Source organism: Mastomys coucha, unplaced genomic scaffold (genome assembly GCF_008632895.1).
Source record: "Mastomys coucha isolate ucsf_1 unplaced genomic scaffold, UCSF_Mcou_1 pScaffold16, whole genome shotgun sequence".
NCBI classification, from domain to species: Eukaryota; Metazoa; Chordata; class Mammalia; order Rodentia; family Muridae; genus Mastomys; species Mastomys coucha.
In genome coordinates, this window is record NW_022196898.1 from 28,747,769 (window position 1) to 28,764,031 (window position 16,263).

Below are 16,263 nucleotides of genomic sequence, written 5' to 3' on the forward strand. Positions count from 1 at the left end.
CCCATCTTCTTAGATCTCTGTGCTGTCCACTAGCATAAATGACTAATGTTGGACATTTTAAATGGCTTCTGGTTGTTTTTGAATCTACCCTTTTATTTATTTTTGCTCAGCATATAAGATAATGGGATTCATTATGGCATTTTCATACTATATGCCACAATATCTTATTTTTATTCATACCATGAGCTCTCTGTCCTCCTCCATCTTGCTTGCTTCACTCTTGCTGGTTTCCTCCTCTACCCAAATGGTCCTTCATTTTGCTTTGATATCACATGTGTGCTATTACAGTCTTTGCCCTCCTCCCTGTCCCCTTAAGATATCTTCTTCCTCATTATGGTCTGTTTTCTATTTTCATAACACACGCACATACACACAAACACACATGAACACAAACACACACACACATACCTCACAAGTATAAATTAGATTCCATTTATTAAAGAAAACATGTAGTATTTGTCTTTATGAGTCTGGCTTATCTCAGACATATCTCTTAACATAATATCCCATTATATTAATTTTATTATTTTACTTACTGGCCAATGCCACAATTGTTGAATAAAATTCCATATGCACCACATTTTCTTTAACCATTTATCTAGATGACATCTGGGCTTGTTCCACTAGCTATTGGGTATTCTAAAGCAGTAAACATAGATGTACTGGTATCTTTGTGTCTTGTTGACTTAACGGTCCTTTTGTTTAAATTCACAAGGCATATGTCTGGGTTGCATGGTAATTCTGTTTTTAGATGGTTGAGGAAACGTTGTATTGATTTCTATAGTGACGACACCTTTGTATAATCCCACCAAAAGTGTGTAAGTGTTACTCTTTCCCCACGTCCCTACCAGCCTGAGCTACGTAATGAAACCTTGTTAAAATCAAATGAAGACCACTAATGATCATGCCTTGGTTTCCCTCAGTGATGGACTGTAAGTCCTGGAATGTAAGGCAAATAAATGCTTTCTTCCCCACGTTGCTTTTAGGCATGGTGTTTATCACAGCAATAGAAAGCAAAGTAGGACAGAGGGGAAGAGAACTGATCAAGAGATTGGACCAGATGAAAAGAAAAGGGAAAAAAGAAAGAACAAAAATCAATTTTCCAACAATGTGAATGGATGACAGCAACAAAGTTTAGATAAATATAAAGAATATGAATAAAAAAGTAAGTGAATAAATAAATTAATTAATAGAAATAAAAAAGTTTTGGAAACAACAAAAGCATCAACAACTTCTCCCAAAAGTACATAAGAGAGGATAAAAGAAGAGCAAAGTAGGAGGTGAAAAGAAAAGTACTGCTGGCCGGTGGTGGCTCATGCCTTTAATCCCAGCACTTGGGAGGCAGAGGCAGGCGGGTTTCTGAGTTCGAGGACAGCCTGGTCTACACAGTGAGTTCCAGGACAGCCAGGGGTACACAGAGAAACTCTGTCTCGAAAAACCAAAAAAAAAAAAAAAAAAAAAAAAAAAAAAGAAAAAAAAGAAAAGTACTACATAACATGAGATGAATATACAAAAAGGAGGAAAATAAGTCATAATTTATGAAATCAAGTAAAGTGGAAATACTGTTAACAAGAGGTGGAAAGCAAGCGGGGGCGGGGGGCAGTGAAGAAAGTATAACCAACAAATGCGAGCTCTGCTTCAGTTTGTACCCGTGAAGGGGACCCCAGTCCTAGGCATGATGTGCGTGTGACTTGGGGATTGGGTGGGCTGAGCTTGTGCACCCAATTGTCATTCCTATGACTGAGGCATGTGCAAAGTTTCTATTGGACTAATGTTTAGATGACTACCAGAATTGTCTTCATTTTGGTCACTTCCCTTCTTTGCCTACCTGAGCTCTTTGCTGGACACATTTAGCTTTGCATCTTGGGGGCTATGTGTCTCTCTCACCCTTCCAAGACTGGCCAGATCCTATCCCCAGGAAGCTAATGTTCCAGCAGGGGATGTCTTCCAGGAGAGTTGAAAGCAGGGGAAGCAACCACAACGCTGAGGTATGCATGAACTGAGGAGAGATACTGCTCCCTATTTTCCTAACTCTCTAAGCATCAATCTGTCTGATGGAGAGATGCAGCTATAGACTTTAAATATTTTTCTGGAGCATCAGCATTCTTGACTCTATAACAGGGGACAGCTCCAAATATTGATGTACCAGAAACCCCCAGATTCAGGGATGAAAACTCCAGGGTGAGTCTCTGTTGATGAGATCTTCTCAGAGACTCTGTGGGCAGGGCTACCTTTCCCTATACATATTACTACCAGAGCTTAGCCTCCTGCTGCCTGCCTGTCTTATAGTAGCTATTCCCAATGTAGTAGCTCCATGCCAGACTGTAGGTGATCTCTTAAGATGGTGTCTGACTACTGCACTCTGAATTATAAAGAGCAAGAGAGGAACCTCTCCCTATTGCTGATCCATCTGTCAGAAGAATTATAGTCTCACTAAAACCCAGAGCTGCTTTTGAGGTTTGTGAGAGCTATGGGTTTGTCAATAGGGTAGAGCTCCCAGGCTCTTTATGCTAAGGTCATCTGTCTTATTAGGAAGAAAAAACCCACTTCGTTGCCTCCTGACAGTGATAGGTGCCTCTGAAGCTGTGCTCTGCTGTCTTATTTCTTCTTGGTGGGTTGTATCTTTTCCTCCATTTCCCCTAGCTGTTCAGTCATTGTGGATTTCTGAAGTCCTTCCTTTTTGTGATTGAAAGAATTCATTCTTTCTTATACTAATTCTTCTCTTATTTAATCCCATAGGACAGCATCTAGTCTAACTTGACACAGTGAAATCACCCTGGAAGGAGTTGCAGTGGGAAATTGTCTTCATTGCTTTCTTAGGGTTTTATTGCTGTGAACCTACTCCAACAAGGCCACACCTTCAAATACGGCTACTCCCTGGGTCAAACATATTTGAACCAGCACATTCCAGTCTCTGGCACCCATAGGCTTGTTCAAACATGTGAGTTTATGGGGGGCCATACCTAAACATAGCATAATGCAAAATACATTTAGTCCCCATAGTCTATAGCAGTCTAAACAATATTAAAAGTCCAAAGTTGAAAGTCTCCTCTGAGATTCACCCAATCACTTAACTGTAATCCCCTAAAGCAAGACAGGAAACTAACTGGACAAACTCCAAACTCTGCATCTCCATGTCTCATGTCAAAGCAGTCTTCATAGCTCCAAGTCCTTTTTCATCTTTGTTGACTGCAACAAATTTCTTTCGCCTGGCCTGGTTCTACTCCCTGTTAATAGCTTTCCTTGGCAGGTATCCCATGGCTCTGGCATCTTTAACATCTTGGATCTCCAAGTTGACTTTAGCTTCACAGCTTCTTGTTCCAACATCTGGGATCCATACATGATCTGGGCTCCTCCAAAGGGCTTGGGTCACTTCTTTAGGTCTGCTCTCTGTGGCACTCTAGGCTCTGGTTGACTCTGTTCCATGGCTGCTGCTGTTCTTGGTGATCATCCTGTGGTACTGGCATCTCCAATACACTGTGGTCTTCCATTGCAACTAGGCTTCACCAATAGCCACTCAGGCTCTCTTCCTGGTGCCAAGCCACAATTTCTTTGCATGACCTCTTCAGACCTGGACTGTCAACAGCAACTGAGGCACCTTCACCAATGGCCTTCCATGGCCTTTCAAAGTGCCAAGCCTCAGCTGCTCTCTATGACCCCTTGATACCTTCAAAACCAGTACCACCTGGGTAATTCTTACACATTACCAAGTCAAGCTGCAGCGTGAGGTACAACCTTGGCTATCTCTGGAACACAGCTTCTTTGTGCTCTCAGAAAACACTTTCCAGAAGAAATCACCTTAGAGATGCTGGTCTTTTCTTAATCACTGCTAATTTCTTAGCTCCAGCTAACCTGAATCAATTGTCCCAGTAGTCCCTTCTATTTGTAACTCTAAAGCCAGAGTCACAAGACCAAAGCTATCAAGTTCTGCTGCTTGCTCGGGCTGGAACATGCCCCCTTTATTCTGTTTTTTTGTTTTCTAACTTCCTCAGTGCCCGAGCTTGGCTGTCCAGGAACTCGTTCTGTAAACTTGCTCTGTAGATTGGACTTGTACTCAGAGATCTGCATGGCTCTGTCTTCTGGGATTAAAGATGTACCACCACACTTGAACCTAAAATTAGATCTTGCCTATACAGAGAAACCCTGTCTCAAAAAAAAAATTTCTTCTTCTCTGAAACCTCCAGGGCCAGGCTTCCATGGTTCAAATCACTCTCAACAACAAAGTCTTCCATATTCCTACTAGGATGGCCCAGTAAGCCTACTTAAAGCACTCTACTGCTTTCCAAATCCAAAGTCCTAAAATTCACATTCTTCCAAACAAAAGCATGGTTAGGCCTATCACAGCAATACCCCATTCCTGTCTTAGGGTTTTATTGCTGTGAACAGGCACCATGACTGAGGCAACTTTTATAAGGACGACATTTAATTGGGGCTGGCTTACAAGTTCAGAGGTTCAGTCTACATCCAGGCAGGCATGGTGCAAGAGGAGCTGAGAGTTCTACCTCTTGTTTCAAAGGCAGCTAGGAGAAGACTGGCTTCCAGGCAGCTAAGATGGGGGTCTTAAAGCCCACAGTCACAGTGACACACCTACTCCAAGGCCACATTTACTCCAACAAGGCTACGCTTCCAAATAGTGCCACTCTCTGGGCCAAACATTTTCAAACCATCATGATTGCCTTAATTAATATAAGAATACCTAGCCTGAAAGTGGGCATTTCCTTGTGGCCCAGGACTGAATAGAAATAGAGAGATCTGGTAGAAGATTAAGTACACATGCATTATTTTTCTTTGCTCTTGAGGAAGGAGGTGATGTGACAAGCTGTCTCAAGTCCTGCTACTATGAATTCTCTAATGATGAACTATAACCTGGATAACCTGGAATTGTAAGCTAGAATAAACACTTTGCCCCTTAAGTTGCTCTTTGTCAGGGTGTTTTATCACAGTAGAAATGAGAAATGGACACCTATCTTTTTTCCTTGAGGTCTAATGTACTCTTTGCAGATATTTAAATACTGTGTGACATGTCTTCAAGTAGCCTTGTGCTAGCTCTACATATTACTACAAAACATTGCCACCTTCTCCCAGTAACTCTGGCTCTAAACCATAGACACCTACTGGGAGAAACCCAAATGTTTTTTTTTTTTTTCCATATAGAAGTTTAAAAGTCAATGCCAATACCAAATGGTCATTCCTGAAAACATGCATATAAGTAAGATTACATAGACTGAGCAGGTTATATTTATGAGTGGGTTATGTATTTATATTTAACCAGATCTATCTATCTATCTATCTATCTATCTATCTATCTATCTATCTATCTATCTATCTACATCTGGCTGTCTTGGGAATTACTATGTAGATCAGGCTAGCCTCAAACTTTTAGAGCTATGCCTCTGTCTCTGGAGTACTAGGATTAAGGGTATTGATTTGTTTTTCTTTATTCTCAAGATTAGAATTATATCACTCTCCCTTCTGTTTCCTTCTTCATACCCCTTCTTGCTTTTTTCCAAATTCGTATTCTCCTTTTTCACTGATTGTCATATATATATATATATATATATATATATATATATATATATATACACACACACACATATATATATACAATTTTATTATATATAGATATTTTCACTATCTATTTATCTATCTGTCTATTAGCTATCTAAGTTTCACATAATGGATTCATTTGGTTTGTAAGGAGAGTCAATATTACATTAGAAAAGATAGTACTTACAAAACAGTTAAATTATTGCAGGAAATAAAAGTCAAGTTCCTTAAATTATGGATATGGTTGCCTTCAAAGTCCCTAGAACATAAAAATGAAACACAAATTAATTTCATAGACAAAAATAAATTGGCTAGAAATCATTTGCTGTCAAACAAAATATCATTTATTTACATTCTGTTTACAATAATTTGTATAGCAGCTGGGTATTCATATATAATAGATCTACGCTGTATGCTATGTATGTATGTATGCTGTCTTCTGTAGCAATAGTAAAAATGATGTGAAGTTTGTCATATTCACTTTTCCTTTTCTCCCTCTAATCTCTTCCATCTTTCCTCAGTCCCTGTCAAATTGCTGGCCTCCTTTTCTTTGATTTTTTACTGCTACACACACACACACACACATATACATATATAAATATATAAAGACAATCTGCTGAATATATATCCATATATATAATTTCAGAGCTGACTACTTGCTATTGGATAACCAATTAAGTGTTCATCACTGGAGAAGATTAATTCTCCATCTCTTAGAAGCCATTAGTTGCCTGTACTCCTCTAGGGGTGGGACCCAGTGAGAGTTTCCCCCTTGACTTTAGCATGCTTATTAGTGTTATTGTTCGAATGTTGTTTAGGGGGCCATAATGCTGTGATATTGAGAGTACAGCTTTCTGTCTATTCTGAGAGACACAGCCTCATGGCTGTCCCTTTTGTTTTGGCACTCTTTCTGCCCCCGTCCCCTTGTGATATGTTCTTTTAGTGCCATGGTGTGGAAGCTGTGTTGGGGCTGGGCATGCTATGACCAGTTGTTTTCTGCATTTTGACAGTTGTGGATTCTTGTGACAGTCTCCCGAAGAAAACATTTAGTTCCTGTCTCCCCAACATACATAGTCCTAGAAATGATTCCTAACAGCCTGCCACTGCTGGGAGCCATCGTATCTGCCCTTTCAGACGGTCAGACGAGCTTCCCTTGTTCTGCCCTTCAAGCTGGGGAGCTGCCTAGAGATTCCCCCAGAGTGCTTGTGCTGTGTGGCGCTGACATCACACACACAGAGTCTCATCACAGCATCTGAAATGACTTGTTATTTCTTCCACTGTTGGAGACCAAGTGCAAGACTTTGCCCTTAGTAGACTGGTACCCTGCCACTGAGCTACGTATGTTCCCAGCTGGGGTTGTTCTCGCGTTGCACCTTTCCTTTGACCCCAGCAGCAGGTGTATGGTAGAACTTTGCAGAGCACAAGGAGCAAGCTTCAGGGATATCCTGCCCTGAATACTACCCTTAGGTCTAAGGGCATGGCATACTTAGTTTAATGGTTGCCAGATGGCATGGAGTTTCTCAGAAGCAACAGTGATTCGTGCAGGGTAAAAGCGTGGGAGAGCTACCAAAACCTCCAAGGTAAACTTAGAAATCTCTAGAGAAAAGTCAGTGTCTTGTCAGCACCAAGGACACTGTCGGCCTTGCTTTGGGAACTACACTTTAGTTGACACTGACAGAGTGAAATATATCCGAAAGATTGGGAAGATCAAGAATTAAGGGATGTAAATACTGAATACATTGAAGACGGTATGTTTACAATGGATAATAACGTAAGAGGAGCGTATATGAAGCCAGGCTGTAGAATGAACAGCAGATTGCCCTTCTGCAGGAAGAGTTCTTCATTCTATGAAAGTGGCTGTCTTGTTTTGCTTGGTTCAGGCTTTTGGTCTGGCCCTGTTCCTTTTATTTTATTGCTAATGGTTATTCATGAACCTACCACCAGGTGGCAGTGACTCACAACAAATCAAAGTATACTCTACTAAAAGTTGCCTGCAGCAGTTCCCGCCTGTAGTCTCTGCAGTAGGGAGACTGGGAATGAGTTTAAGGCCAGCCTGAGCTACGCAATGAAACCTTGTTAAAATAAATAGTCTCGTTCACATTTTTCTTTTTTGGGTGCTTAGGATTCAACCCAGGACCCTTTGCACTAAGTTAGCACTCAACCATCAAGTTGTATCTCCAGTCGCACAGTGCACACAATTTTAACTGTTGATTGCTTCTGTAAGTACTGCTTGCCCTATAGAGCTTAGTTACTAAGTTTCTCATTATCTTTCTGACTTTATTACTCAGCATGTCTAGCTTGCTGTAAGTTTGGATACTAAACAATCAACTTTTGAAAATTTCTTACAAAACAGGAGGTAAAGGGAGTTTCCTTGATTCTAGTAGTTGAAGATAGAGCTTGATGGTCAGAGGGAAGAGGAAGCATGATACAGACCATGTAACGACCCTTCTGGCTTCCTTCTTCTGGATTCCAAAATACTTTTCTCTTTCAGGTATTGCATTTAGGTGAAAGTTTAGAGAAGTTAGCCAATGAGGGTGTTTAATATAAAAATATAATAATAAAATAATGCAAAGAAAATTGATACACTAGTTACCTGGCACAGAAGACCCTTTGTGTCCAATATGAGTTAGTCAAATTGTAGCAAATTGTTAGTTAGAAAATGTAGCAGATAGATGGATAAATAGATATGTAGGTGGATGGATAGGTGGATAGGTGGATAGGTAGGTAGGTAGATAGATAGAAAGATAGATAGATAGATAGATAGATAGATAGATTGATAGATGGATGGATAGATGGATGGATAGATAGGTAGATAGTGGATAGGTGGGTAGGTGGATAGGTGGATGGATAGGTGGATAGAGAGACAGCAGACAGACAGACAGACAGATAGACAGACAGGGAGAGGGAGACTGACTTACAGCCAGTGCAGCCGGGGCATGTGTTGACAGAGGGGTTTGTCAGGCAAACGTGTGAGGGCATTATTCATCAGCACTCTAAAAAGGAAAGAAACCATGAAAAGTCACATTTTTTGATTCCCTCTGTCTTCAGGAAAACACAGTGTTATCGTTACTGTTCAGAAACCTTGAGAACCCCATGCTACAAGTCTTTCCTACCACTTTTTCTGGGCATGGCCTGCAGTATTGAAGTGCTTTGGTGGTAAGAACATTTCTACATACATCGGTTCTCCCTCAGGGAACAGTCGTATTAGTCTCTGAACAAAAAAAGCCTGTGCCCATCCGCTGGGCAAATGAGGTGATCTGTGCAGGAGGCTTTTCCTCTGCTGAAGTTGCTGCATGGCACTGCTGGTGCTTAAGCACGCGTCAGTACAGTACAATGGTAGCCTGTGCTCAGGTCTGGTGGGCAAGCAGAACATTGTCACAAAACAGTCAGACCTATACGTTGCCTCAGAGAGGATAGCCAAGGTGCTTTAGTCGACAAAGCTTCTTTTAGGCTTTAATAATTATAAATTAATGCTACTATGCTTAAAATTTTGATGCTTTATTTCTGTCTCTTCAGTTGGAATACTTTAAAATTTTTATTACATCGATTTACTTATTTATTGGTGTGTGTGTGTGAGTGTGTGTGTGAATGTGTGTGTGTATATGTGTGTGTATGAGTGTGTGTATGTGTGTGTGAGTGTGATTGTGTGTGTATGTGTGAGTGTTGTGTGTATGTGTGTGTATGTGAGTGTATGTGAGTGTGTGTGTGTGAGTGTGTGTATGTATGTGAGTGTGTGTGTGAGTGCGTGTATGTGTGAGTGTGAGTGTGTATGTGTGTGTATGTGTGTGAGTGTGTGTGAGTGAGTGTGAATGTGTGAGTGTATATATGTGTGTGTGAGTATGTGAGTGTGTGTATGTGTGTGTATGAGTGTGAGTGTGTGAGTGTGTGAGTGAGTGTGAATGTGTGAGTGTGTATATATGTGTATGTGAGTATGTATGTAAGTGTGTGTATGTGTGTGTATGTGTGTATGTGTGTGTGAGTGTGTGAATGTATGTGTGTGTGTGCTAAGAGGCGTGGCCTTGATGGAGGAAGTGTGTCACTATGGGGTTGGGTTTTGATGTTCTGAAGCTCAAGCCAGTTCTCCCTCTGCTGCCTGCTGATCAAGATGCAGACCTTATCGCCCCTTCTCTGGCACCTGTCTGCCTGCATGCCCTCACATTCCCTGCTGTTGCCAGTCCCAGTGAAGTGTTTTCCTTTCTAAGAGTTGCTGTGGTCACGATGGCTCTTCACAGCACTAGAAACCCTAAGTCATACAGTCTGATGCAGTTTATATGTAGAGTTGAGAGCCTGCAGGAGTGGATCTTTCTACCACGTAGGTCCTGGGGATTGAACTCAGGATGTCAGGCTTGGCGACAGTTGCCTTCTCTCACTGAGCCATCTCACATCTGTTTGTTTTAACTGGGTACTTACAAGAGGATGAGAGAGTTTAGTCCGTAAAACGTGAGTGGAGAAATTCGACTGAGGTGATTGTCTTCAATGATCCTGTCAGCAACAAGACAACAGAGTTACGTGCGGATTTTCAGGACCTTAAAAGCCAATACAAGGAAAGACCACACAAATGCAACATACAGCCATTCCAGCCGGTGGAGATCTTCAAAAACCCCTGGCTTTAGGAAGGTTATTCTGTTATGACTGAGGTACCTGGGAAGGAGACATGACAGCAGTGAGTTCATTCTTTTCGATGTTTTACAAGAAGGGAAGTAACGCCAGCCACTGCCTCTCCTTATACCACACTCACCACACAAACCACTTCCTGCCTTTGAACTTCACTTACGTCATTTCTAGCTTTAAATTTCCCGCAGCTAGCTAATGAATTAGTCTACGCTTTAGTGACCTACTCTTCTGACTTCTGGATAGTTATCAGCCTGTGATCGGTCACTCGAAGGCTTGTCCCCGGGGGTGGGGGGCACTGTTGGGAGGACCTTTAGGACCTGTGTGTCTCCTCAGGTCCCTCTGGATGTTCTTTTCCGTGGTGCTCTCAAATGATGTCTGTCTCTTCCTTATTTCACAGTCATGAGGTGGTGAAGTATTCTGCCATGAGTTCCCACCCCCGGGTGCTGCCTTGTCACAGGCTCAAAGTCATGGAGTCAGCTAACCCCAGACAGACATCAAAAGGGAGAGCCAAGGTCTTTCCTCTTTATAAGTTAATGATCTCAAGGATTTTGTTATATTGACAGAGGATTAACAGATGGGATAGTTTTAGCAAGTATATCAGCCTATTTGTTGAAGGACATTGAATCTGGAGAGGCGGTCAGGGTGTGAAAAGATAACTAGGCTACATGCAAAAACCCAGAGGGACATGTACAACATGTGGTTACTCATTTGCAGAAGGCACCTGATCTGTAAAGATTGGAAACAGAGGAATACAGGGGGATGGAGGGGAGAAAAAGGAGGCACAGTGGAGAAGCATCTTGGATGAAGAAGACATGGTGTTCACAAAGCATGGAATTGGCGAAGGAGAAAGGGTATGCAGAAGCACAAGCCACAAGGAAGTGAGGCATTAAGGGATTCACCTCATCGTGACAGGAAGGACCCTGGCAAGAACTTGAAGCTGCAAGGGGGCCTATGCATTCATTGTTAATGAATCTGAGTCTCGTTACTTACCCTTCACCTCTCTCCCTGCAAAACTAGCCAGACTTGTTATACCATGTCTGTATTAGAATGAGAAAGCTGAGGTGACAAATTTGACCTCCATGCTTGCCGTGCCCGGCCAGTGCACAGCCCCACCCCTCCCAGGCAAGAATGAACTAAAACTGAAACACACAAAACCTAAGGCAAATGGAAAGAATGAAGATGCAGGGATTCATTTGTTCTCCCAAGCTTCAGCTATGCTTATTTGTAAGAGGCTGCTCGGTAAGGATGTAGATGAATGCCACGGAACTTTGAAAGTCTCTTTAAACAAAAGTGTTCCCTGGGCTGGAGAGATGGTGATCAAGAGCATTTGCTGCTCTTCCAGAGGTCCTGGTTTTGATTCTCTGCATGCACATGGTAGTTCATGTGGATGCAGAGTTCCACCTTGCCTTGAGAGTACAGAGGATTTGCTACTCTTTTCTGGTACTCTCAGGCACTCAATGTACATGGCACACAAACACACATGCAAGCAAAACATCCATGTACATAGAATTTAAAGGGAAAAAAATGGCTTTCCTTTTTCACCATAACACACAACTTCATACCCACTTGGATAGTTAGTATCAAAACAAACCATCCAAGTCAGGAAAGGGTGAGTGTGAGTGAGGGCTAGGTTGAGGGAGAGAGCAAGGGCAGGGGCGGGGGCTGGGGCGGGGCGAGGGCAAGGACAAGAGCAACTAGAACTCTTATGTGTTGGTAGGAGATTAAAATGGTGCCAAGGAAGGAGTGTAGAAGATAATGCTATAAAGGAATAATGGAGAAACTAGAACTTGGGGAGTGAAAGGGTAGAGATGGGAGGGTAGGAGGAGTAGGGGGTGGCGATGGAGGTCAAAGTACAGGAGAGAGTGTGGCGAGGTGTAATTAACTCCAAAGGCCCTTTGGAAACATATTACTGTAGAAACTTTCTAAGGTATACACATAAGAAGAGTTTGAATGGAGTCACCATATGATGGAGGATTACAATGCCCCAAGGAGACATCATACACTATCATGTCCCCCAACCCTCGCTCCCAGTACTAATAATGAGTTACATTTTGGGGGGACTTTGGTCAGAGAGGTTCCATAGACATCACCAACAGTACAAGCTATTGACCATGCTATTAGGTAGGTTCTACAATTTGACCCTATTGCTGAAGACACCACACAAATGGCATACATAGACCATGGAGACATCTGGCTGTTACTCAACTGGAAACTTCACCCACTCTGGGTGTTTCCCTTGAGTTTCTAAAATTTGTTCCCACAACAGCTTGGAGTGGCTACTCCCTGACTAGAGACATCAAGGCTCAGCCTGAACACAGTGTGCTCCCAATACCCTGCGCCCAGACCCACTACCATATGTCTCTAGCACTACTTGAAGGCCCCCTGCCAGTCTCCAGAGCAGGAGAACTGGTTTGGACTGGAATGGATTAGCCTGACCCGAATGTTGTTGGTGCGGGGAGCCTTTTAGCCCCCATACTTACAGTTTAGTGAGGCTGTGCAGTCCTCTGAAGGCAGAGACGCTTACGGAGTGAATCTTATTGTCTTGCAGGCACCTGTGACCAAGGGTCGTCAAAAAGAAAACGATACACCAGTGTCAGCTTCACAAGGTAAAAGACCCTGGCACATAAAACCGGAGGTGATGGTGGCACATGCTTGTGCCAACAATCTTGCCCCTGGCACAGCCGGCAAATCTCCTTGAGTGTATTTTACCAAAATTAGAAATTAACCTGAGAGGAAAGGGAGATACAGTGGAATAACTGGCCCAAACTGGTATTTTTGCTGTTAAATTCTTGTGTGCTTGGGTCAGTGTTTATTTGCAAGTTCAAGCTTGGAAATAGTATCAAACTGCCCTCGAAGACTGTATATCTACTCAGGTTAGTGCAGCTGACAGACCTCATCAGGGAAGTTTCTTTGTGCAGTGGATACTCAGCACTTGGGAGGCAGAGGCAGGCGGATTTCTGAGTTCAAGGCCAGCCTTATCTACATAGTGAGTTCTAGGACAGCCAGGGCTATACAGAGAATCCCTGTCTCGAAAAACCTAAAAACAAAAGCAAAAACAAAAAACAAAAACAAAAACAAAACAAAACAAAACTGGTCAAAGTGCAGAGAACATGTGCCGTGGAGCGCTCGCTCGGTTAACTGAGACGTCTCCATCACAGCCTCGCCTAAGGCTTAGGGACCATTGTGGAGGAGCTGGTGCAAAGGCTGTAAGAGCCAAAGGTCTGGTGGACAGGGCCACTGCTCATGAGTTCAGGGGAGCTGCTGCTTTGCAGAAGGGCAAGCCAGTCCATGTTTTAGCATAGGGGAGGGGAAGTGAAGGGGTCATGAACCCCCGCCCTTAGCTGATAAGGTACTGGCGGGTAATGGCTTCTAGTGGGAAGGAGATCCAGTTCTCTTTTTAAAAGTGTGGGCCCTGGTAGGTTAATTCTGCTCTCCAGTAGATGCCCCTCCCCCACCCCAAGTATATGGGCAACACAAATTAGACTCAGTGGATCATTAAAAAACACAGAGAAAGAAGTCACAAAGTTGGGAGAGATATAGAGGTGGGGGTGGATCTGTGGGATGAATATGATAAAAATATATTGCATGAAATTCTCAATTAGTAAGACTACTACAAAAATTGGAAGTTGTAAAGCTACACCAATAGGAGCTAAAGTAGCTATCTAGAATTTTCCAGACACGAACTAATGCAGAGAAAAGCACTCACTGATCACACAGGCCCGAAAGCCAGGCTTTTACATTTTCCTGTTACAGTTATTCAGATTTACAAGTGCTCACATAGAGACAGACAAAAAAAAAAATGTTTGTGACATATGATACCACACACCTTATCGCAAAGCAACCCCAAATCCTAATAAATCAAATTTAGTTTATCTGAGACCCTAAGCCTTGTTTGCAAAAGCTCTTGAGACAACCTATAAGGGGTTTAAATGGCCAGTGAACTAGATTGAATCTTCAAGACAAAAAACCCAGGTTTTCAGAGTGACCTCGAATCACCCTGGATGTTTGGACTCCATACTTGACTGCATATTAGAAGGACCAGGACCCAGGGCTAAGCTCTTTCATTCTGTGCACCCGTGTGCAGCATTGCAGCCCTGTGGTTGCAAGGGACGATGAAACAAAGATGGCAGGCCTGGAATCCACATCACTATTGTTCTGGAGAATGTCTTAAATTTATATATGACTTGTTAGGAGCAAAAAGAGAGAAATCAATATGAATGGACTTCAGTTAGCTTGATCTTGATTCAGAGGTATACTTCTGATTCTACCTGAAAAATGTAAAATTCTACCTTTGGAATTGATCCTTTCATGTGCCATGCTGTGGCCCGGTCATGTGGTAGGTAACACATCTTATTTACTGATACACAGGAAGACTTGAAGATGGAGTGTTGTGTTTGCACCTGCAGTGAGTGTCTAGTAAGCGGCGGATTGCACTGTCTGTACATGAAGCCAAGGTGTGACTCCAGAAATCGGACAGAACGTTTTGTTGTTAGGCTCTTTCGATTGTTGTTTGGAGTGATTTGCAAAGAATATCAAGAGTCAGGAGTGGAGGCTTATGCCTGTAATTCAAGTACTTGGGACACTGAGGCAGGAGGACTTCTCTTAGTTCTAGGACATCTGGATCTTCAGAGTGAGACTTGCCTCAAAACACAAGCAGGGGATGGAGAGATGGCTCAGCAGTTGAGGGCATTAGCTGCTCTTCCAGAAAACTCAGGGTCTATTTCCAGCATCTACAACGTGACTCACAACCATCTGTAATTCCAGTTCCAATGAATCCAAAGCCTTCTTCTGGCCTGCACAAGGCTTGCACGTGGTGCACAGATAGACATGCAGGTAAACACTCACAAACAAACAAACACCAAAATGTTTTTGTGTATAAATGCTATAGAACTGTTACCGATGCCATTTAAATATGTGGCCACAAGAGGGAGCTATAGATAGCAGGAAGAGCCTTTGGGTATTCAGGGAGTTGCCCTGAAAAGCCTTTTTTTTTTTTTTTTTTTAGCTGAGAAATTCTGAAAAATAGATTGTCATTGGAGTTTTATTTTCAAACACGAAATACATATTTTTAAAAGCTGTCTGGCACTTTAGAATAGTTTATTTGCATGAAGTAATTAATTTTTCATTTGGGTTTCCTCTGTTTCCATCTATTATTTTAAAAAACACCAAGTTTATTACACAGTTTAAACTATCAGAAAGACAGACAAATCTCTGACAACATGAGGCAAGACCTTGGCCTTTTGAGAATTATGCCTTTCTTTTTATTTTGCTATCAGAAGACAAAACTGAAGAATTATGTCTGCCATGAGCACATGATGTCAGAAACACGGATGGACATATTTGTGTCTTTTCACCCCGTCAGAACTTATGAATAATAACAAATTTGTGTAAGACTTATTGTTTTTGTTGGCTGTAATTTATAAAATAGTTCTGATAGCTCTTTAGAGCAGTCGTCTTCAACCTGTGGGCTGCATATCAGATATTTACATTACGATTCATAACAGTAGCAGAATTACAGTTATGAAGTGGCAATGAAGTCACCACAACATGAGGAACTGTAGTAAAGGGTTGCAGCATCAAGAAGGTTGAGAACCTTGGGGCTGGAGAGATGGCTCCGCGATTATGAGTGCCAACTGCTCTTCCGAAGGTCATGAGTTCAAATCCCAGCAACCACATGATGGCTCACAACCATCTGTAATGATATCTGATGCCCTCTTCTGGGGTGTCTGAAGACAGCTACAGTGAGCACAGCTACAGCAAGCAGGGCTGGAGTGAGAGCTGGAGAATAGGCTCAGTGGTTAAGAGCCACTGACTGCTCTTCTGAAGGTCCTGAGTTCAAATCCCAGCATGCACATGGTGACTTATAACCATCTGTAATGAGATTGGATGACCTCTTCTGATGTGTCAGAAGACAGCTACAGTGTACTTACATATAATAAATAAATCTTTAAAAAAAAAAAAAAGAGAAGGTTGAGAACTACTGCTTTACAACATAGTCCCGGCAATCACAGGTTCTTCTATTACCAATATTAACTTTTAGGTAAACCCTCAACTCACAACTCTCTCTCTCTCTCTCTCTCTCTCTCTCTCTCTCTCTCTCTC

The 16,263-nt window shown here is 42.3% G+C and overlaps 1 protein-coding gene across 1 annotated transcript in view; it reads right to left on the reverse strand.

Moving 5' to 3' along the window:
- Positions 1-16,263, reverse strand: part of Rxfp1 (relaxin family peptide receptor 1) — a 116,663-nt gene that overhangs the window by 19,713 nt on the left and 80,687 nt on the right. The window contains exons 6-10 of the mRNA XM_031376032.1: positions 12,642-12,713; positions 10,117-10,188; positions 9,958-10,029; positions 8,466-8,540; positions 5,735-5,806 (exon numbers count right to left, since the gene is read on the reverse strand). Of these exons, the coding sequence (XP_031231892.1) occupies positions 5,735-5,806; positions 8,466-8,540; positions 9,958-10,029; positions 10,117-10,188; positions 12,642-12,713 (363 nt within the window). The remainder of the gene's footprint in view (positions 1-5,734; positions 5,807-8,465; positions 8,541-9,957; positions 10,030-10,116; positions 10,189-12,641; positions 12,714-16,263) is intronic.